General features: G+C 41.3%; 1 protein-coding gene across 2 annotated transcripts in view; it reads right to left on the bottom strand.

Moving 5' to 3' along the window:
• The window catches only part of SEL1L3 (SEL1L family member 3), a 1,757,172-nt gene that overhangs the window by 536,146 nt on the left and 1,196,026 nt on the right, over window positions 1-25,000 (bottom strand). For both annotated transcript variants that reach the window (XM_044062158.1, XM_044062159.1), the window contains exon 12: window positions 20,837-20,956. In XM_044062158.1, the coding sequence (XP_043918093.1) occupies window positions 20,837-20,956 (120 nt within the window). The remainder of the gene's footprint in view (window positions 1-20,836; window positions 20,957-25,000) is intronic.

Raw genomic sequence — 25,000 nt, 5'->3', positions numbered from 1 at the left:
ATTTTGCAAGGGACCATCTGAATGTGCTAAGTAATACCCCATTTTGAAGACAGTATTGATAGTTCCAATATGGTAAAAGAACTGTCCCTTATGTTGCACACATGTACAGATATCAAAGTTTGTTTCGGACTTAGGTTATGGAAGTTATTATTTTTTTCATATTTTGGTAAATAACTTCACAAGGGAGCATGTCAGTGTGCCAAGTAATATCTCATTTGAAGACAGTGTTACTCCTTACAACATGGTAAAAGAACTGTGTCTGTGCACTGTACACATGTACAGATATCACAGTTTGTTTAGTCTTGTAGGATTATGAAAATTATACATTTCCAATACTTCTCATTATTATGCCCATATCTTTGCAAGAGATAACACAAATGATGCATCATTTTGAAGCTGACATAGAGACGAACAACTTCTACATTGATATGTAGCCTCTGTCTGTTACAGGTGATGAGATATTATGCTTTGTTTATTTATCAATTATGAGAAATATTATATTAATCATATTTTTCTGAATATATCCATAAAGGTGCATCACACAGTAATGGTTAAGGTATAATTTTAAAGCTGACATTCATACTAACAAATTAAATACAAATTGTATGGGTCTACATGGTACATTGGCCAAGAGATTGTGCTTTGCTTTTCCAAAAAGGTAAAAAATATGCACAATATCAACATTCCTTGCCAAATATTTAATAATGACTTTGATATGCACTATCAACATTTCCACTGTTGGAAATGTCAGTGTCTGCTGAACAACTTTCGCATTTACATTTTTAGTCTAGCTCTTATAGTTAGTTATGAACATTTGTTTTCTGTATGGTATTACAAATGGATTTTCTGAAAATGAGCTCAGGCTGCACTGTTGTTCCTATGGTGGAATTAAGCAGGCAGCTTTTTCTGAGCTGCACAGCTAATTTTCAAGCCCCCCCCCCAAGTCCAAACAGATGCAGAGGCATACATAAAAGTTATCTATAACCATATAAACAATTGCATAAAAACAGCAGTACCAGACAATAATAAACCCAGGTTGAACTATAAATACTACAAAAACAAGCCACCCTGGTTGAAATTAATAGATTTTACAACAAATGAAAGAAAATCCTGTTAAGAAGTAAGAGGGAATGTGCACAACACAGAAATAAGTCCCTCATTAGTCTAAACAAATGAATCAGGGTACTAGCCAAGTCTCTGAAAGCAGACTTTGAGGTAAAAATAGCCTCCAAAGCTAAGGATAACCACAAGGCCTTTCTTCAGTTATGGCCACAATCTTAAGGGCAACACCCAACAATGTGCAGAATTAGTTGTAAATAGCATCACCTGTACTCAGCCGGAAGACATAGCAAATCTGCTGGCCAACAAATTCAGCTCAAATTTTACCTCATCACCCCCAGTTCTCTGCCCAGAAATACTCCCCACCACTCTACTGCCAATTATCACCAAAAAACAAGTTGCCACCATGCTCCCTAAAGCTAAAAACACAGCTTCAATGGGGCCTAACAACATACCAGCTTGCCTCTTAAACAGATTAAATGAGGACTTATGAGACCCATTAGGATCTCTATTTAACCACAGCCTCCGAACTGGCTTTGTCCTGATACAGTAGAGGATAGCAACAGTCATGTGTCTGCATAAAGGGGGACCATCTACTGACCTGGGAAATTACAGACCCATAAGTTTGGCTAGTCTTATATGTAAGATCATGGAAAGAATAATCATGGGCCAGATAAATAATGACATAAGGGACCTCTAAACACTGGATCCGACCCAATTCGGCTTTCTCAAGGGCAGGTCATGCCTACTTAATCTGGTGAATTTATTTGAGAAAGTCACTAAGGCCATGGATGATGGTAAACAGTATATACCACCTACCGTGACCTGTCCAAGGCATATGACACAATTCCCCACTCAGGCATTATAAACTCTCAAAACTGGGCATAAATCCCTGTCACCAGATGGATAGATAATTGGCTCATGAACAGACACGTGGTTAAAGTGGGTGAATCCAGATTCAGCAACAGGCCAGTTACTAGTGGTGTGCCACAGGGCTCAGTACTGGGACCACATCTGTTTAGAATATACTTCTCTGAAGTCAAGTCAAATGTGGACGGCCTCTGGCTGACAAAGTTTGCTGACGACTGCAAGCTGGGGGCAATCACTGAATCACCCAATGATGTAAATGTCCTCCAGGATGATCTAGTAGATCAGACAAATATTTGGTGCCAGAACCATGGTCTAAAACTAAATACAAAAAAATGTATCATCATACTCTTTGGGAAATCAAATACCCCTGCAATTGCAACATCAACAGCACGCCCCTTAGACTGGATTTGCAGGTGAGAGCTCCAGATACACAGATAGATAATAGCCTGAACTTTGGCCACCTTGTGTCCACAGTGGTGAGGAAATCCTTTGATGTGGCACAACTTATAAGTACAGTTATGGCACCCACATCCAAGGAAATTATAGTCCCGTTGTACTCAGCCCTCATTAGAGCAATAATTGAGTACAGTGCACCATTTGGCATGCACTTAACTTGGCACTTACAGCAGCTGGACTGACCTCAGAGGTTCCTCATAGAGAAAATACAGGATGTAAATAACATGAACTATGTGGCTAGACTAAAGCCCTATCCCTTTACTCTCTCTCTTACTAATTATTAAAGGGTGACCTACGCCTGAACAACAAGGCACTCACAAATCCAGCCCTGATGGAGCTGCTACACATCAACAATTCAAACAGCATGAGGATCACCCGATCTAGGGATCTAAACTTAGTCAGCAACTTAAACAAAACATGCTAGAGAGACAGATATGTGTCTCAGAGATTGCCCTTCTTTGGAACAGGCTTTCTATTCACTTTAATCAGAGCCCTTCCCTGGCCTTCTTCAAATGCAGATTGGATCAATGGATGGGGAATCACAAATTCACACCTGAGGTAGTGCCTATGTCTCTTATGGACAGGGGCAATTTGTAAGATACTCAATGCATAGGAACAAATGCATACCATCCTCTTTTGCAAATAGGGGCCATATGTTGGGTAAAATCAGGTTATACTGGCTAGGGTTATATTTGCTAGGCTTGTTAGCCTAGTAATCTCCTACGAACCTACAAACCTATCTTAGCAAGGCTTTCTTGACCTACCTTTAACCCCCTTCCCTTTGTCTGTACGCAGAGATATAATATAGGTAACGAGCACATGCTTCTACATGCTTACTCTCTGCTGCTGATGCCCAACACTATGCATGGGTTACTCCCTCTGGCATCACTACAGGTTATTAGCCAGGCAGAAACAAACTTGCCATCTTCATGCAAACAGAAGAGCTGCCATGAGCTCCTCAACCCCCTTCCCCCACCTCTACCAGCAATTTGGCATCTGATTTACTACATGAACTCAGGATACCAACCCCATAGAGCTTAAACCACAATAACTCAAATCTCAGTCATGCATATATTAAAAGCACACTGGTATTTTGTTAAAATTGAAATTACCTCTAAAGGAAAACTTTGTAAGCACATTTCCTTAAAAATGTACACTGGATTCACACCCACAACATAAAACCATGAAGGTATCAACACATAGAAGTAAAAACAAACTCCTAAAACATATTTCTTTGGCAAGGGCAAGCCTCTTGCGCTACTTCACAGTCCCCTTAATTATGTATACTAGCTCAAAGATTGCACTTGTTCAGGAAAAGACTGAGGTGTACTTTAAAGTATACATTTCCTTTCAACTCTCCCTCCAAAGAACATCAATACTGAAGAAAACAAACACCATAACATACAGATTAAATGGCACCTGACTAAAACAACCTCAGTCAAACAGGACCCAAGCAAAATATACTCAGGGAGATCAAAAACAAATAAACCAGATTCAGACTACAAAAGGTAACTCTCCCTCTGCACCAGAGGGCTACAGGAATCACAGTACAGACAGTACCGAGCAGTGAACTGTCTGCTCCCTCTGTGAGCTGAAGGTCTCTAACATGCTCTACATAATAGCAGGTGCGAGTATGACCCAGCCCCTGGAACTGGCATCAGCTATGTAACATTTCTGTGAAAATGTGAATAGAAATTCTAGAAACAGCCTTATATACACTCAGGTTAGAGACATTTTTGAGAAAAGCTGAAGTAGTACTCATTCCTGAATAGCTAGAACACACTTCAATTTCTCCAGTCAATTATTTATTGTATGTGTTACTGCACAGCACTATATGTGTAACAAGTCATTTAGAGAAAGTCTGACTTATAAAAGTAAAACCTGCATTTTCCATTCATGTAAGTCAGAATATATATGTTTTGTTTTCTCAGTGTGATATCTAGAGATTCATGACCATCTTCAGTATCCAAAATCTTTCCCCTCTATTTTCTTCCTTGATCATCTGGAGACAAAAGAAATGCATTTGACAGCTGAATATGCTTAACAGTGTTTTTCTTTTTTTTTTTTTGGGGGGGGGGGGCTGCTTTTATAGAAAGGGTAATAGCCCATATATATTTAGTAATACGGATGCCTTTTACCCATGGAACCTCTCAGGACTATGTTGTCAATAAAGGTAGTGTGCAACACTGAATTAATAACAAGAAATAATAGGAACAAGTTGTGGTAAACACACTGCTAACTTTGTCAATCATCTTGCTTCAACCTTACATTTCTTTGCTTGTTTAAAATATGTTTGTAGATATCCAACCTTTGTTTTTATTTTTGATAAGTTTGTTTACCAGGTAAGCCCAGTGGACGTAAGTGTCCATTTTCAGGGGAGAACCAGAAGCACTATTTGGTTAAAAACCTTACTCAGATTAAGAGCTATACAGTACGCAAATGGAAGTGGAAGGAAACAAACACTTTCAGGCAACATTTCATTAAGGGTTCAGAGCCTTAATCCTTTGCACTAAATGCCACCAGCAAAATATTTTTTCTAACTTTTCTTGATGTTTACCACTGCCACTACAATAAGTGGATTTTGTGCACCCAGATCATGTTTGATTGGGCATGCCATGCTGTTTAGGGATACAGCATGACCTGAGAAACTGAAACTGTGAAACACTAAAAATGTTATGCCTTGATCACACTGTCATCGTTACCATTATCATCCTCCACTCTTGCAACAGTCACACTGTCCCTCTGATCAAACACCATAGGATCAAAACCCACCACCTCCTCCTGAGGACTTAGTTAAACTTTCTTTTCTGTCCTTACAGTTGTATGAGTATGACAAAGATAATTAGTTTTTCCCTTCTCAAACACCATATAATGATAGCTTATCAAATAGCTTGGTACTACTGTTGATCTTAAACTATTACCTACTTTATATATATATATATATATATATATATATATATATATATATATATACAGAATAATTTTATTTTTTTATTTTATTTAGCATTTGTTTACTGGGAAAGTCCGACTTGGAACTAAGCCAATTTTCAGCGGAAGCCCAGGAAGAAACATTCCAGATACGTGTCTTTGTAATAAGATACCGCAACCGCCACAGCTAAAACAAAAAGCTTTACTGGTAAAAGGATGAGTCCTTTCGGGCTAACATAAACCTTCTTCAGATCAAAATGACAAACAAACAAACAGATATTTAAATAATGAAACAACCAATGAAATTATATCATTAAGACACCAAAACCATTTGGCCAATAAAATTCAACATGTTAATGAGATGTAAGATAGGCCAATCAAGTTAAGCCAATAACTAGATGGCATGTTTCATCAATAAAACGGAACCAAACATTATATCTCGTTCATATGCATGATAACATATATGTCAAATAAAATTTCTTCTTTAAAACACCATAGTTAATTATCTTAAAGTAGTTTAGACGTGCGCCATTATTTTGTTTTAACGAAAAAAAGAAGTTATGTCTTACCATAACGCTCCATCTGTGTTGTTTATCTTCATTCATTCATTAATGATGGGTGTCGGTTCCATCCTCGGAATCGAGTCGGCCTTATACCAAGCTTGCTCTAGCCAAAAACTCTCACGCTAAGCTTTACCCATAGTACCCTTCTCCCAGTTACCTCAGATCGAATTTGACTATAGCAAGAAAAAAAACACAGAGGCTGTATCTGCTCAAACTCTATAAAATGACAATGGACCCAAACAATCCCCCAAGATCCTCAAGGAGAGGGAAGGAGGGAGGGATGTAATGAATGAATGAAGATGAACAAAACAGATGGAATGTTATGGTAAGATATAACGTCTTTATCTGATGTTGTTAATCTTCATTCATTCTTTACAAACGGGACAGAGTGGCCCCTATGGAAGAATATTCCTGAGCACCATTGAACCAAAGGAGGCTCTTCCCCTACAGATAAGATCCAATTTGTAATGAGAGATAAAGGTATGCAGAGTAGCCGATGTTGCAGTTGCATAGATATCGTCCATGGATGCTCTTGAATGAAAGGCTATCGAACTTGCTACAGATCTGGTGGAATGTGCTTTGACTTTTCCTGGTATAGGAGTTTTTGATCGTTGGTACACCAGGAGTATACAATGTCTTAATCATTTGGACAGAGATAATTTAGAAATAGCTTTTACCAGTTTTGGGTCTGAGAAGGATACAAATAATTGGTCTGATTTGCAGATTTCTTTAGTTCTGTCCAGATAAAATCTCAATTATCTAAGCACGTCTAAAAGATGGAGGCAGCATTCTCCTTTATTGAGAAATTAGGAAAGAAAACTGGTAGGTCAATAGACTGGTTTACTGTAAAATCTGAGACAATGTTGGGTAGGAAAGAAGGGTTTGTCCAAAGTGATACTCTGTCCTTATGAAAAATTATATAAGGACGTTTAACACATAGAGCCTAGAGCTTAGAAATACATCTAGCTGAGGCAATGTCCACTAGAAATAAGGTCTTCCAGGATAAAAATTTGATGTCAAAGGTAGCAGCCGGTTCAAAGGGAGGTTGCGTCAAAGCTTGCAGAACTAAATGAGACTCCATGGTTCGGTGGGTTCCTTTATGGGTGGGTCTAAAATTAGATATACCTTTTAGAAAGGTTATGCACAGGCGATGGGACATTAAAGAAGAGTCTGAAACCATTATGGAAATAAGAGATGGCTGCTAAATGAACACATATGGTTGAAGCAGCAGCTCCTGCTTTGAAGAAATCTGATAAATAACCTAGGACTGTACCCACAGGAGCTGAAAAAGAGTCAAGATTTCTTTGCTTGGACCATAACAAGAATCTTGTCCATTTACTCCGGTAGATTTTCCTGGTGGCCGGTTTATGCGAAGCCAGTATAATGTCATGGACCAGGGAAGAGAGATTATTCAGCCTGGCAATTAGTGGAATTGGAGAAACCAAGCTGTCAGCTTGAGGCTGGCTAAGTTTGAGTAAGTCAACCCTTGAGGGCGAGAAATGAGATCCGGAGTTGGATCCAGGATCCAAGGTGTGTCTAGCAGGTGAGGCCAAAGAAAGGGGAACCACACTTGGCGGGGCCAAAAAGGTGCAATGAGGATCACTTTGCTTTTCAACTGAAGGGCATAAAGAAGCTCTGTACGCCAATCGTGAACCAGAGCATCCCTCGGGGACTCCCCCTGTGGGAGGATCAGGGTAAAGTAGTCGCTGCACTTGTGGTTTGTTGAGGAGGCAAACAGATCACAGCAAGGCCAGCCCCAACGGCTGAAGATTTTCGCCATTATGGTTAAGTTGAGGGACCATTCATGGAGCAGAAGGATACATCTGCTCAGTTTGTCCACAATCATGTTGGAATCCCTGGGGATGTGCATTGCGATCATTAAGTGGTTGTAAGCAATCACCCATTGCCACACTCTCATGGCCTCTCGACACAATAGGTAGGACTTGGTTCCCCCTTGTTTGTTGATATACCAGACAACCGCCAAGTTGTCCAATTGGATAGCAATAGTTCCAGACAGAAGGACAGAATTAAAAGCCTGCAATGCTAGAACCATTGCCCTCAATTCCAGTAGAGTTACCTCCTCTGCCTCTGGGGGAAAACTCGCCACGTGTGTCATGAAAAGGACCCTGAGACTTTTTGTGCCACATTTTCCCACTCCACTGGTTCCTTGAATAAGGACGCTGGGGGGTGGAGAAAGTACACCTACAGCAGACAGGGTTTTTCCATCTTTCTCACACCTGGCTAACGTGTCCTTCACTTTAGGGCCAAAAAGAGAAGATGCCTCCACAGGAACGTTAAGGAAGGAAAAAAAGATAGAGACAGAATTTTTTTTTTTTGAGAGCTAGAGAGGCAGGGGAAATACCAACAATGGTAAAGAAAGAGTTACCACAAGGGTAAGGGAGAGGGGATACCAACGATAGTATAAGAACAGTACTTTAAAAAGGTAAATAAAAAAAGGCAGTAAAGAGTGTATGAAAGGCTTTCTAGGAAAGAGAGTAAATTAGCGATGTTGAAAAGACTCTTAATAGTTAGAAAATTTTGATTATTTACCTAAGCTTTGTCGAGAGCTGGTTTGACATGGCTTTTTGGCAATGTGGCAAATGAGATCTGATGTAACTGGGAGAAGGGCACTATGGGTAAAGCTTAGCTCGAGAGTTTCTGGCTGGCGCAAGCTTGGTATAAGACTCGCTCGGTTCCGAGGATGGAACCAACACCCATCAGTAATGAATGAATGAAGATTAACAACATCAGATAAGAAGTTATGTACTCATCATAACGTTCCATGGGAGTTGTCCATCATGCCTTCATTCTGTACTGGTGGATTTGGAACCGATCCTCAGCTCTGACTTGGCTATTTACAAAAGCTCGAGATCTCCAACTAGCTTGTGGCTTACTCCCTATCCCATGATGCTCTAGGGAATTCCCCAGATCTTCTTTGTTTGTATGCTTAAATCCACATATAAAACTTTTTTTTATTATTTACAAGCCAAAAAGAGGGTCAGAGAGTATCAGTCGGCAAATAGTAACCTCTCGATCCTCCAGGAGTCAAAGACTGGGGGTAGGAGGGTGGGACGTAAGAACGAAAGCGAGATGGACACTTCACATGGAACGTTATGTGATGTTGTCCTGTCTCGCCTTTATTCTGTACTGATAGGACAGTGTCTCTAGTACCATGTTTCTTGGGTGGGCCACAGGAGAACATTCTTCAGAAAAGAGGACCTAAACGAGGCCCTGTCCCTGGAGGCCAAATCCACTTTGTTATGCGTGATAAAGTTATGAGGCCTTGCCCATGTTGCTGCAGTGCAAATGGTATCAATTGGCAGTTTTGCACATAAAGCAGAAGAGGTAGAAATAGCCCTGGTAGAATGAGCTCTTATTTTGCCTGGAAGTTGTTGGTTTATGGACTGGTAGGTGAATGTAATACAATCTGACAACCATCTGGATAGAGTGGATTCAGCTACTGGAGCACCTTTCTTGCAGTCTGAAAAGGATACAAACAATTGGTCAGTCTTTCTAAAGTCCTTTGTTCTGTGTAAGCAGAAACGTAATTGTTTGTGTACATCTAGTTGGTGTAACATATATTCTACCTTACTGCCATACTTGGAGAAAAAAACTGTTAAGTCTATGGACTGGTTTAAGTTTGATTCTGAGCATACCTTTGGTAGAAAGGACGGGTTTGTACGGAGTGAGACTCTGTCCTTATGGAATACTATATAAGGGGGTTTGATGGACAATGCTTGTAGCTCCGAAACTTGCTTAGCTGAAGTGATTGCTACTACGAAAATCGTCTTCCAGGTTAAAACCTTTAGTTCACAGGATGATGCAGGCTCAAAGGGAAAAAAAGATTATATGGGATAATACAAAATTTAGGTTCCATGGGGGTAGAGGTGGTTTAATGGGTGATTTTAACAGGTTTGTACCTCTCAAGAAAGCTTTGCAAAGTCTGTGGGACATAATATTTGGATCCCTTTCTCCAAAATGGAAATTAGAGATTGCTGCTAGCTGAACTCAAACAGTAGCTGCAGCTGCCCCCTCCTGAAAAAGCTTCACTAAAAATTCCAGTATGGAGGGTATAGGTGCAGAGAAATGGTCAAGATGATTTTCCAAAGCCAAAGAGGAAAATCTTTTCCATTTGCTGAGATATAATCTCCTTGTAGAAGCTTTGTGAGAAGAAATCAAGATATGTTGCACTGGAGGTGAAAAGTCAGGTAGCCTGGCTATGTTTGGAATCAGAACAGCCATGCTGTCAACTTGAGGATTTGAAGAGGTGGATGCAGCCTTCCCGACGGGTGAGTCAGAAGATCTGGAACTGGGTCCAGAATCCAGGGCTCCTTCTAAAGATGAGACCACAAGAAGGGAAACCAGATTTGGCGAGGCCAGTATGTAGTGACAAGTATTAAGGTCCTTCCCAATGCGCTGGCTTTCTGAAGAACTTTGGGTATCAATGGAAAAGGAAAAAAGACATAGAGGAGACCTGAGGGCCAATTATGTACAAATTCATCCCTTGGGGACTCCCCTGGAGGGAGATTAGGGCAAAGTAGCTGCTGCATTTGGCATTCATGGACGTGGCAAAAGGTTTGCAGTAAGGCTGGCCCCATTTTCGGAAAATCATTTCCGTTATGTTTTGTTTCAAGGACCACTCATGAGGCATCAATATTGCCCTGCTGAGTTTGTCTGCTATCATGCTGGATTTCCCCAGGATGTGCGTTGCTACCAGAAACCGTTGGGAGGAGGTTGCCCACTGCCATACTCTCAGGGCCTCTCGAAAAAGGGAGTAAGAGCTGGTTCCTCCTTGTTTGTTTATATACCATACAAATGACATATTGTCCATTTGGATCGCAGTCATTCCTAGCGGAAGAGAGTCTTACAATGCCTTCAACTCAAGAAGCACTGCTCTCATCTCTAGGACATTGATGTGCAAGTGGGCCTCGTGATCCTGCCAAGTGCCTTGGACTGTCCTTCCCTGATAATGCCCCCCCCCCCCCCCCATCTGTGAAGCATCTGTGGTCTTCGTGGCTAGCGGTTATGGAAGAACAAAGGGCCGCCCTAAAGTCACTTGATTGGAGTGCAGCCACCAACGAAGTTTCTCCTGCAAGATCCTGTTAATATGATCTGGTGTGACATTGGATATTCTTGCATGGACCACTGAGTGAACAGCAGCCACTGTAGAATTCTCATGTGCAGCCACGCTAATGGAATTACGTTTATCACTGCTGCCATGATGCCCAGTACTTTTAAAACTGTCCTTGCTTAAATATTCCTTTTGAAAAGAAGGTCTACAACCTGTCACCAAAGGGCTTTTACTCTTTCTAGGGGAAGTTTTACCATCATTTTTGTAGTCTCTAGATCTGCGCCTAAAAAAACGATATGTTGATATGACAGTAAGGCAGATTTTTCATAGTTTATTGTGATCCCTAAATGGGAACAGAGTTTCAGAATGGTTTCTCTTGCTTCTGTTAGTAGATGCTTGGTGGTGGCAGTTAGGAGACAGTCGTCTAGATACTGAAACACTCATAATCCTAGATGTCTCAGTTGAGCCGTAACTACTGCCATACATTTGATGAACACTCTGGGGGCTGTAGTGAGACCAGAGGGCACAGCTCGAAACTGGTAATGACTGGCTCCCAGCCAAAACCACAGATGACTCCTGGATGGCCTGTCCATTTTTATATGGTAGTACACATCCTGGAGGTCTATAGAGCACATCCAATTGTCTTTTTCAAGAAAAGGATGTATCAACTGCAGTGCTCCCGTCTGGACCTTTGTCTTTGTTACAGATTTGTTCATTATGCTGAGATCCACTATGGGTCTCCACTCCCCTATTTTCTTTGGAACTAAAAAGAACCTTGAGTAAGTTCCGGATCCTATTTGATCCGTGGGGACTCTTTTTTCTAACAACTTCTATGTTTCTAGGGTTGCTTGTTTCCTGTGACTGAGTGGAATATCCGGAATGTTTTTTATGTGTGGGGTGGGAAAGGAAAAGGGTATGGAGTAACCTTTGGATATGATGCTTAGTACCCATTTGTCTTTTATTTGTCCCCAGGCATCTGGGTATAAGGATAAGCGACCCCCAACTGTCTCCAGAGAAGGACAGATGGGCCTCCTTTCAGGAGCGCTGAAAGGGCTTACCAAAGAAGGATTCTCTGTCACCCTGGTTCTGTGGACCCCCCTCTACCGTGTGGCCGGCGTCTCCAATTATTGCTTCCCCCTCTGCCCCTGAGGGAAGGCTCACCACTTGTGTCTGGAAAAACCCTCTGGGGTTTTCAGAACCACATCTTTCTTCCCTTTTGATCTTCTGAATAAGGCCTAAAAGATATGGAAAAGCAGACTCCGATGGCAGAGAGAGTTTTTCCTTCGTGTTCACACCTGGTTAGTGTGTCTTTGACCTTTGGCCCAAACAAGGATGAGCCATCGAAGAGAGCATTAACAAAGGAAGACATAAAGGGTTCTGTAAAGTTACACACGCACATCCAGGTATGCCTCCTACTGGAAATTCCTGAACCCGCTGCCCTACTCGCTCCATCAGCTGCATAAGAAATGAGCCTCATGGATGAGTTTACTACTGAATTCAAGGTGGAGAGCTGGGAGGACACTTTATCTGAAACCCCCGCAGCTAATGAACCCTGGAGAGTATCTACTAGCTCTTTCAGAAGATCTCTCTGCAACCTGGTAAAGTGTGTATGATAACTCAAGGAACTGATTGTAAAGGTCACTGAAGAAAACATGCGCTTTCTGTATCTGTCCATCATACACGACTCTTTGTTCGGGGGATGGACAGAAGAGGACATCTCTGACAACTTCTTCTTGGTGGCTAGTGCCACCACCATACCATCTACTAGGACACCTTTTGTAAGGAAGGTTTTATCCTCAGGGGATGTGATGAATTTATTTGGCCTCCAGGGGACAGGCTCCACTGAATCTGGAGACTCCCACACCTTTCGACAAACTACATCTATAAGTTCATCGAAAGGTGGAGATACCAAGTGGTGGAAGGGAGAGACCCAAAAGCCTTCAGGTAGACAGGCTTCTCATCAGAAGGGTTGATGGCCTTCTAGCCGCCTCTCTACTTAAGAATCTTTAGGATGTCTGCAAAGGAGACATCCTCAGAGAGTGACCATGGGGACTCTTCTGACACACTGAGGTCTGTGTCAGATGTGATCGACTCCTCTGAGGAGTCGAGATGCTTTCTCTTGCATCATCTCTTGCGGGGGACCTCTTCAGAAGGGCATTCTGGAGAGGTTTCTAAAGAGACTGGTTCACCCACTGGGGCATCCAGAGGCCTTGGGTCTCCACATCTGTGTGGAATCGGTTGTGCTGAGATGGACACCAGTGCATTTGAGGGAGGAATGACTGGATCTGAGAGTGGAGCTGCCCGTGGGGACAGCTCTCTCCTCATTGCTTCGACAGCCCCTCGCCCATAATCCGAGGAAGCTTCCGGTTCTGAAGAACTATAAGCGTCCCCGGCACCAAGGGGGTTGGCTCCGAAGCTGATGTAGGAGCCGAGCTCACCCGTGGCAAGGTCCCAAGAGGCAAGCTCGGATCTGACAACTGTCAGATCTGACTGTCCTCCCCAGACCCGACTGGAGAACGTCGGCTCCTAGACTCCTCGAGCTCAGATGGCACAGAGGAAATTGGAGCAGTAGTTGGAGCTGAAGATCCCAGAACAGGTCTTGGCTCCAACAATTCCACTATGATCAGCTCCATGCATTCCGGCTCTGAAGCCCAGAGGTAGGTCAGAGGAGGAATCAATGGTGATGGGGGTAGGTTCACTCGGTTCTGAAACCCTCTGGGTCAGCTCCAACAATAATTTGGCTAGTGCCAGTGTACTTAAAAGCCTCCGCACAACATGATCCACATCACCTTCTGACAAACTCCTGGAGGACCGAGAAGAGGGGGCAGGAGATCTTGACCTTTGTAGTATTGGCGATCTTAATGTCAGAGAAACCGGCTCCAGGACAGGGGACCAGCTCTGAGTCTGCAATAGCAACGGTTCCAAAATAGGAGGAGCTGAGGTAGATGTTTTTTGGGCCCGACAGATTTTGGTTCGATGAAGACATTTTTGGTACTTTGTTAGTAGGTTCAGATTGATCCAGTGATGTAGATGATGATCTTTTGCTTGATTTTCCAGATTTAGAAGGAGGGGAAGGGGTATGCTCTGTAGCAGTCTGACCTTCTCCTAAGACTTCTCTTCCACAATCCCCTCAGTATCAGCTTATTTTTCCTTTTGAGGGGAACCCTCAAACTAAATCAGTGGCATATAGAGAAAGACTCTTGCAAATGTACTCCTCCAAGGCAGTACACACAGTCAGTATGGCTATAAGTCAAAGACATTTTCTGAGAGCACTTAGAACATTTCTTAAACCCAGAGGGTTTAGGGTCTAATTGTTTAGACATATTAACCAGGAAAAAACACAATTTAAAAACACCACTAATATTTAGAAGCAATATCTCTCTACTGTCTACAGACTAAGCCGCGCTCTAACTCAAACGAGCTATTTAAATAAGGAAATGAAACAACAAATAACTTTTTTTAAGTAGGAAAAATAGCACACCACACAGGAAAAAAGCACTCTAACTTAAACAGGGTAAGCCACTTTCTAACTTAAATGAGCTGACTCGGGGTAAAAAGGTTCAAAAACTAGTTTACTGAACAGTAAATAACCAACACACATAAAAAGATATTTCAAATGGAAAGTTTAGTAAAAGAAACCTTACAAGCTAAATGTATTTGAAGAACTATACACACACCAAACTTGACAGCTCAAGTAAGGAGGCTAAATATACACACACACACACACACACACACACACACACACACACACACACACACACACACAGAAGCCAGGATAGGGATGAAATTTTACGCCATGAGATAAATGACGGCCTCAGAGAAAAAAACAGTAAGCAACGGACACAGTCTAATACTGTAACTAACAAAGTGAAGGAATTAACTAAGTTAACTAGCAAAAATTTTGATTAAGGAAAGGAAACACAAATTTTAAGGGTATTATAACAATTTAAAGGTAAACTTAGCCAGAGCCAGTTGCGAAACACCTGATCTATTTAGTGACAAACAAGATCTGGGGAATTCCCTAGAGCATCATGGGATAGGGAGTAAGCCACGAGCTAGTTGGATACCTCGAGCTTTTGTAAACGGCCGAGTCAGAACCGAGGATCAGTTCCGAACCCACCAGTACAGAATGAAGACGAGACAGGAAAACATCACCTCAGTGAATTCTTAGTTTGTAAAGACCAAAATGATGAATATTATTTTGACCAATAATAAGCCTAAATTTAGGTTTATAACCAATCACAACATCTTGAATTATAAAAAAATAAGAATTCTCCATTCAGTCCATCAATAGGAATTCTCCATTCCTATTGTTTCTTATACTATTGGTCAAAAATGCTAAATTTTAGATTTCATTGGCTTTTACATTGATAAGGTTCTATTTATTATATGACAATGTTATGCGTAATATTCAATATTATATGCCACTGAGCCACTCATTACAAATGGTTTTCACATTTTTTTATATATTTTTTCGTTTAGTATAAATTTATATAATTCTTATAGTCATTTATATGTTTCATTTTATTATTTAGAAGTGGTTCATTGCCATTACTGGCAACTACGCTAAGGAGTGTTTTTGATTTTTTTTAATAAAAGACAGCATTTTAAGAGATGTTTCACAAGTTGTAATTTAGATTGTGAGCCGATGTAGAATCAAGTATACACTAGTCCCTGCCTATCTAGTACACTTTGATTGGTTAATATACATCATTATGGATAATTATTGGTTGAGGGCTATAAGATCTTGATTGGATGATGTCTATCAACACTTGCTTCTTATTGATTCATAATTCGAGATATTGTGATTGGTTATAAACCTAAAATTAGGCTTATGATAGGTCAAAATAATATTCATCATTTTGGTCTTTACAAACTAATAATTCATTGTTATCATTATAAGAAAATAATGGTGCACATCTAAACCACTTTAAGATAATTATGGTGTTTTAAAGTAGAAATTGTATTTTACATATAAGTTATCATACATATGAACAATATATAATGTTTGGTTCCATTTCATTGACAAAACATACCATCTAATTATTGGCTTAACTTGATTGGCCTATCTTATATCTCATTAACATGTTGAATTTTATTGGCCAAATGGTTTTAGCACCTTAATGGCATAATTTCATTGGTTGTTTCATTATTTAAATATCTGTTTGTTTGTTATTTTGATCTGAAGAAGGGTTATGTTAGCTCAAAAGTGCTCATCCTTTTCCCAATAAAGCTTTTTGTTTTAGCTGTGACGGCTGTGGTATCTTATTCTGGATATTTATTTCTCTACATTTTTGGATACCTAACTTTGGCGACCATCGTCTTAGTTTTGTTGTGGATGTATATGCGCGCGCGCACACACACACACACACACACACACACACACACACACACACACACACACACATATATATATCTATATGAAAATGTTGACAGCAAAGGACCTATAGTCTCTGAAGTCTGACCAATTATGCAACAAACATATAAGCAACTGCCCTAGCCCTACTCTAACATCTTCCTTTTCTTGCTGTATCCTAGGCATTCCTGAATTGTACTGCAGTGTTATTGTCTGTGGTCCTGCCACCCTTTCCATGAAATACTGTCTCCTCAACTCTGTAAAATCATCTATCTTTCAAATGTCACCCATTTCCTCCTCCTTGCCCCTCTGTTCTTCCATATCATTTTACCATTCTAAGTTGACCCCTCACAATCCAGTCCATCTTTATCCTTTATCCAGCTTCCCTTCTCTCTCCTAGTGCACAAATACCCAGCTATGTTTCCCCTCATACTCCATCTTCCAGTCCCTTCATGCCCTATTAAAGTGAACTCTTTACACCACCTTACATTTCCTTCCATACAGAATGCAAGATCTTGAACAAAGTACTCCAAATGTAGCATTACTAATGGCTTGTTTAACTGAAGAATTATCTTACCAACTCTGAAGTCCAGTCTTCAGCTTACATGTCATAGTATACTGTTGGTTTCCACAAGTGCCCTTTCTCACTACACAGCATGTTACTCTGTTACAAAAAGGGTTACCATACCAAGTATGTAAGTTTCAAAGTGAATAACCCTGCAAGCCACTGCATGTCCCTCTATCAATAATCCAATCCCCATCTCTGACCACTGCTGCAGTTCCAGTCTTAGTGAATATCAGAAAGAAAGCTGTTCCTACTCTTCAAATCCAATGCAAAATCTGACAAAGTACATCCAAAAGAAGTCTCACAGTAAATCTTGTAACATCCCATTGCTTACTGACTTTTCTTCTATAAACATTGACAAATGCCATTCTCTGGTTCTAGTAAGCCATCTTCTTGTGTCCCTACCATTTAATTTCCATACAGTCTCCTGTGAGGTAAGTTGCCAAAGATTTTCATACAGTGTAGATAAACCACATTCACAAGAGGTCTTCTTATACCACAGAGGTGGTCTGGTCAGTAAAAGGGATCACACTGAGCTGGAAGGTCTCTACTGTGCGAAGCCATGTTTCTGACCATCAACGAAAAAAGTAAAATTCAGAAGCTACACTGGCCTTTCTCACATAGTTGTTTGCACATCCGTATATTGGGTGAAAATGAAATCACTAGGCCTATAGTTACTAACTGGTTTATTATGATTAAACATACTCAAGGCAACCTATGTCGCTTTGTTCATAGGTTCATAGGTAGGTACTAGGCTATTGGCCCTAGGGCCTATATAAGCCTAGCAAAAGGTACCCTGGCTTTCGCCACCCAAGAAAATTATTTTCCTGTGCCACTGTCGAGCAGAGCCACAGAAGTGATCCCCAGGGTGAATTTCCTATCTCCCATCCAATCATCAAGATTTTTCTTGAAGAGCGCTAATGAGGAGCTTTTTTTGATATAGATAGGTAGTTTATTCCAGAGTATGGGAAGTCTCTGTGACAGGAATCTATCCCTCCAGCATGTTCTGTTTATTGTGGTGACAAGGTTTAGGTCCCTAGACTGGGTAGCTCATAGGAACTGGGATTTCTTTAAGTGTAGCATGTCTAAAAGCTCTGGGTTTGACATAGCTTTGTGTGTTAGGCAGAGATCGCCTCTGAGTAGGCGATATGCAACGGAGTAAAGCTGCAGTTTTTTGAGACGGTCTGCATAGGGCATCTGTTTGAGTCCAGTAATCCTCTTTGTGAGGTATTTATGTGGCCTTTCCAGTTGTTGTAGATGTCTTGTGAGGTACATACCAAAAGGGGCATTGTACTCTATAATGGGTCTAATGAGTGACGAGTAGAGAGGAACAATGACCTTTTTTTTCCTGGATGAGAAACCTTTTGTGATGAGGTGTGCCACGTAGAAGGATTTCCTGACTACTGTGGCGATGTGATTATCAAATGAGAGACTACTGTCCACCTGTGTCCCAAGGTCTCTTATCATACTTTCAGTGTTAAGTAGACTACCGCCTATGTGGTAGTTCATGGGTACTGAGTTTTTACCAAAAGGGATGACAATGCACTTTTTGGCACTGAGCTTGAGGCCATGGCTTTGACACCAGGCATCTGTCTCAGCAAGGCCCTTTTGTAGGATGTCCACATCTTTTGGAGTTTTGATTATGGCTCCTAGTTTGCAGTCATCTGCGAATATTGTTAGCCAAAGACCTTCTGTGTTGGCCTGTACTTCAGAGAAGCAGATACCAAACAGGAGAGGACCCAGGACTGAACCCTGTGGTACTCCACTTGTCACTGGTCTGAAGTTGGATTTGGAGTCTGCTACTTTCACAGTGTGGGTTCTGTCAGTAAGCCAGTTGGCAATCCATCTTGTGACATAGGGATTTATACCTAGTTTATTCAGTTTATCTATAATTCCAGAGTGGGGGATTGGCAAGATCTAGATGGGCTGTGTGAACCACCTTACCCTCATCTACGGCTTTGGTGACTGCTTCAAAGAAATCTATCAGGTTTAGGAGACATGATCTGCCTTTTACAAACCTGAACTGGGTGGGGTCCTGAGTTTGGAGATTACCAATGTCATTGTTTATAAGTTCCATGATGATACGTTCCATAGCCTTGCAGACCAGGCTCGTTAGACTAATGGGGCGGTAGTTTCCCTGGGGTCTGTGGTGGCTCCCCCTTTGTGGAGTGGGATAACTGTTGCTGTGCGCCATTCAGTGGGCACATAGCCTGAGGTGAGGCTATGATTGAACATGGTACTTAGGTGGGGTGCCAGTTCATTCTGTAGTTCATGTAGAACACAGCCTGGAATGTCATCAGGTCCCATGGATGCTGTGTTCTTGGCTTTGGATAGTGTGTTTTTTACCTGTGCAGCCATGATCACAGGAACTTTGCATTCTTCTGGTATAGAGATGGGCCTTTTAGGGGATGACAGGGGGGTAAAGTTAGCACTGAACCTATCTGCCAGGACGTTGGCAATATCAGTTGGTTCTGTATATTTAGTGCCATTGTGCTGTAACTCAGAGCAGATCTGAGTGTTGCCATTGAGATTCTTGACATAGCTATAGAATGCTTTGTGGTTGTCTTTAGAGTCAGTGGCAATTTTGTTTTCATAACTAGCTTTGGAGGATTTTATGAGGGATCTCAGCTTCTTACTGAGGCTGATCAGGGAGTTTCTCCAATCATGGGATTTTACCCTTTTTTGCAACAGTTTCTTTCTTCTGTTGTAGAGTTTATTTATGGCAGGGGACCACAAGACTGGCTTCCTTTTTTTGGAGGATAGCATCTTGGATCTGTTAGGGATTGCATGATCCATGCACTCGTGTAAATGCTTATAAAGTGCATTTGTGTAGGATTCAGCAGTCATACCTCTATTGTCCATCAGCATGGGTGTCGTGAAGTTTGCCACTTCTGTCTTAAGAAGCGTGAAGTTGGCTTTGGAGAAATTTTTTTACTGTGGTTTCCCTAATGGGGGGTAGGGGAGGGATGTGGATGTCTAGGGTGATTAGCTTGTGGTCGGATCTGACCAACGAGGAATTAACCTCTGGTGTGGAGCACCGGTTGCCCATGTTGGTAATAACCAGGTCTAGGATATTGATGCCCCTGGTGGGGGTGTGGATAAGTTGATCCATGGCATTGGAATTTATGAATTCCAGAAAACGTTGAGCACAAGAGTTGGTACACGAGTAGTTTTCCCAGTTAATGGTAGGGTAGTTGAAATTGCCCATTATTAGGGTGTTAGGTTGTACCCTAATATTTTCCAGTGTATTAAGAAATGAGGAGTGGGAATCCTGGGGCATGGTGGGGGATCTGTAGAAAGCTACAATTTGGACTGCGGTCTTGCCCAGAGTTAGCTGCACTTGGATAATCTTGGATGCATTATGCTGAGCAACTAGCCTGAAGGTGTGGATATCCTTAATGAATATGGACACACCTCCGCCTTTAGTGTTTTGGTCCAGGTTAGGTGGCTGAAAGCTGTGGTATGAATTATAGCCTGGTAATGCAGGGGTACTCTCTGGAGCCTTGAACCAGGTCTCTGTCACTGCACAGATGTCGATGTTCTCCATTATAAGGAGTTGAGACTGCACATTTCTACGAATTACACACCAAATACCACTGACAACTCTTTTAACATTCTGGTACGTAGCCTGCTAAGCATGTGCATTCTGCCACTGTCTTCCTTTGGCATTTCTCCCAGTGGAACGTTTGTTCACATCCATGCTAGCTATACCCTCTTATACTGAGATCTTACATTTCATTACTGCCTAAATGCAGAGATGAAAATAACGTATATGGAATTTCTGCTTCATCCACATTAATTATCTTTCAGAAAGCCACTTGCTGTAGTAGGTAACTATTTTTTAGAGCAATTGTCTGTGCTTACAAAAAATAGTATTCATCTTTCAAATAAAAGCAAGTCTTTATCAGATCTGGTTAAGTGTCTCAGAATTATAATAAAAAATAAAAATGAGGTGATTAAATTAGTACCATAGCAGCTGTATTGCCTTGTGTTGCTAGATGTTTCACCCACAGAAAGTAGTCACCATTTTCATCAGTTTGTGTCTTCAGCGCCTGATCATCAATCAGTCTTACAATTTCCACATAAGTCTACAAAAAAGAAACAGTAATTTAGAGAAACTAGAATTATCAAGTTCTTAAAACCTAAAAATAGTACTACTCCTATAAAAAAAATGTAAGGGAATTTGTTATGTTTGAAATGGAGGTTCTGTAAAACATACTATAACTATAAAATGTTAACTGCCTATAAAGGCTGAATAAAAAGTTTATAAAGGTTAAGATAGCAGTGTCATCACCTTGACGATAGAAAGACTAACCTGAACATTCATATCTTTACCACTTTCTATACCAGAGCCTCATCTTTTCTAGGAAAAGACAATCTGCAAAAAGGGCATCTGCATTAGTATCTTCAAAGCAGAGAGGTATTTAAAAAACGTTTCATCCATTGGAGCATATCATGGGAATAGTAAGCAAGAAATTGCTGAACTGACTGAGTCTTGCCTTATTACTCTTTCTCCTTCCATAACACAGATAACATATTCCAGAAACATAGATCAGGGACTACAGCTGGTTAGAGTGTCATTCTAATGATTACTAGCACATGGACCAGAAAACTCACTGCTGTATTACCTGACAAAACAACGACCATGACACAAACTAGCTGGTCTGTGAATGCACTACTACAACTGGTGGGGAAGCCATGTTGATGATTACAAACATATGGGCCTGCAAGTACACTACTGCATCACCCAGAATAAATGACCATAATGTTAACAGGCTGGACTGTTAACATTTAGAACTGGTGAGAGTCAATACCTCCCACAAGGTCCAAATCTTAATGACACTACCTTAAAGATTCTCACTCACCTGTAATAGCACCAAATACACTGCTTGTTGGGAGATCACATTTAGACTACGTACCTCAATTCATCACATACTCATACAACACTCTACCTGATTTTTGTTATTTGTGGAACTGGTTATAGTTCCTACTAAACAGCATACAGTCTGAATGATGCAGTGTGGTCAAACAATTCTAAGCAATACTTACTCATATTCATAGTCTCGTGAAGATTTGGTGACCACCACTGTCTCCTTTATAGTCTCACTGAAATCACAACATGTGCCTGGGATTATTATTAAATATAGAGCATTTAGCAAAGCATTTCAAACTGAACCATAGCTGATCTGATTTTGGTTTCCTGTCAAGCAGACTGTGAAACAATTCTACAATAATTCCTTAAAAGCTCCGATTACAGGTCTGAATGGACAGATGAAATTGGGGTTCAAATGGACATATAAATTCAGCAATAAAAGGACAGTAGTATTGCTTTATTGCTGGAACTGAATTCATCCTCAAGTCTTGGTGGGTACCTTCACATGGTGGAACCTGCATTTTACAAACTCTTACCAAATCAATACAGATAAATATACTGTATTTTGTATACCATAAAAAAAAGACTGAATGCACAAATCCAATGATAAAAAACTGTCCACTCCTGGTGTATGCATTGGCACCAGGACTGGAGGAAAAGGATGTGTAGAACCCTCAGGACATGGAAACATTCCTACCATGGAGTTAGTTCAGGCTTAGGGGGATCCAATAACTGTTAGCCTGGGGTGACATGATCGACAAACCACGACACTTTGCTACAGATGGTTTGCACTTATCACCACTTGGCTTCTGGATACTGGCAAAAACCTTTTCTATCCCCACAGTGCCTTTTTTAGCCATGCTAAGTTGTTAAATCCTCCAACATAACAAAAATCACTCATGACCACCTAAAGGTACTGCAGCTCAACACTCGGAGTTTAAATAAAAAAATACACTCCCTGGAAATTCTCCTCACCCTGGAGAATGCAGACACATGTGCAGTCACAGAAACATGGTTCAGAATCATGGACAACACCCTGGCTATCAAAGGCTACAATGCTTTCATACATTTTGATCCCCCTCTGCTCAGGATAAAAGAAAGGAAGGCAGTGTCTCAGTGTTTATGAAAGACAACTGCACCACTAGACTGGTTTAACAACATGTCTCGCTTGAGCTGCTCCATGCCCAACTAACCATGGGTGTGACTCCCTATCATATCCTTTGCCAGCTAAAGATCCCCTAATATGTCTGGAAAACCACACTTCTTACCTAACCCTACAGGAATCTCTTAACATTCACCCTACTACTGTACTTATGGGTGATTTCAACTAGCCCTCCATAAACTGGGAGACATATATGAGCCATAATTCACCGGCTCAGAGGTTTTTTGGACTTCGTCAACGCAAACACCCTTGGGCAATTAGTTAGCTCCCCAAGCAGAGGTTCAAATATCCTAAACCTGGTACTCTCGAACATAGGGGCTGCTGCTCCCTCCAGTGGATTAACTCCTCCCTGGTAATATCTGACCCCAAAATGACCTCCTTTAGTATTAAAATGAACCTAGAACCCCCATCAAACTCCAAACAAACCTGTTAGCTAAGGCCAATTTCCTCAAACAAAGTGACAGCTTACTAAACTTCTAAGCCCCTCTGAATCTGGATGACTCCTGAGGCCTACTTTGTGCTGCACATAAAACCACTATACAACCACATTCATAACTGCATAGAGGAGCTAGTACCTGTCCAAGTCGAACCTATGACTACTGGCAAAAATAAACCACCCTGGTGGACCCTTAGCATAAACCGGTTATTCAACAAAAGGAAAAAACCCTTTCTAAAGCCAAGAAGGAAATGAGAAAACAGTGCAAAAAGACACTCACCAAGCAAACTACGAGGCAAAGATAGCCTCCCAGGTGAAAGATAACCATAAGGCTTTTTTTAAATTATGTTCATAACCTCAGGGGAAATGGTTAGCAATGTGCAGAGTTAATCATGAATGACAATACTTGCACCAAGGCTGAAACTATAGCAAACCTGCTGGATGACAAGTTCACTTCAAACTTCTCCCCCATTCACCTCCTACCACATCCAAAGAAATACCCACAACCATCCCCCTACTGGTCATTATGAGGGAACAGATACTTACTGCGCTTGCTAAAGCCAAAAACACAGCCTGAATGAGCCCCAACAACATGTCAGGATGCTTCTTAAATAGCTTAACATGGAATCTATCGGGGCCACTAGAAACCTTCTTTAACCACACCCTCTGGATGGCATTGTCCCAGATGAATGGAAGACTGCAACAGTTGTCCCTCTGTACAAGGGGAGGGGGGTCCATCAACTGATCCAGGGAACTACAAACCCATAAGCTTGACCAGTCTTATCTGCAAGACCATGGAGAGATTTATCATGGACCCGATAAAATAATGACATAGAAAATTTCCAAGTGCTAGAACAGACCTATTTGGCTTTGTCAAAGAGAGGTCTTGCCTGCTCAATCTGATGGACTTCTTCAACAAAGTCACCAGGACCATGGATGAGGGTAAAACAGTACTCACTACTTATCTAGACTTGGCAAAAGCTTTCGACACAATTTCCTACTTAGGGATCATAAATAAGCTTAATGTGTTAGGCATAAACCCCTACATTGTCAGATGGATAGCAAACTGGCTCACTGACAGGACACAAGCTGTCCAGATAGGCAATTCCACTTCTGATAAGAAGCTTGTTACTAGTTGTGTCCCACTGGACTCAATGGTGGGACCCCTCCTATTTGGTATATACTTCTCTGAAGTGAAGGCCAATGCTGGGGGCCTCTGTCTCACTAAGTTTACTGACGACTGTAAGTTGGGAACAATCATCGAATCCCCAAACAATGTTGACATCCTACAAACAGGTCTAAAAATGACAAACCACTGGTGCCAAAACCATGGTCTGAGATTAAATGTTAATAGGTTCATAGGTAGGTACTAGGCTATCTGCCCGAAGGCATTTATAAGACTAGCCGGAATGTGTTGGCTTTTGCCACCCCCTTAGATTAGTTGCCTGTGCCTCTGTCCAGCAGAGCCATTGAAGTGATCCCTGGGGTAAACTTTCTGTTTTCCATCCACTCGTCAAGGTTTCTCTTTAAGAGGGTTAGCGAGGAGCTCTGCCTAATGTAGATTGGAATCTTGTTCCAGAGCATGGGAAGTCTCTGGAACAGGAATCTATCCCTCCAGCACATCCTATTTATTGTTGTGGTGAGGTTTACATCCCTGGAGC

Source organism: Protopterus annectens, chromosome 2.part1, assembly GCF_019279795.1.
Source record: "Protopterus annectens isolate FY-2018-M chromosome 2.part1, PAN1.0, whole genome shotgun sequence".
NCBI classification, from domain to species: domain Eukaryota; kingdom Metazoa; phylum Chordata; order Ceratodontiformes; family Protopteridae; genus Protopterus; species Protopterus annectens.
Note: the sequence above shows the minus strand (reverse complement) of the source record. Positions and strands in the feature narration are given on the sequence as shown.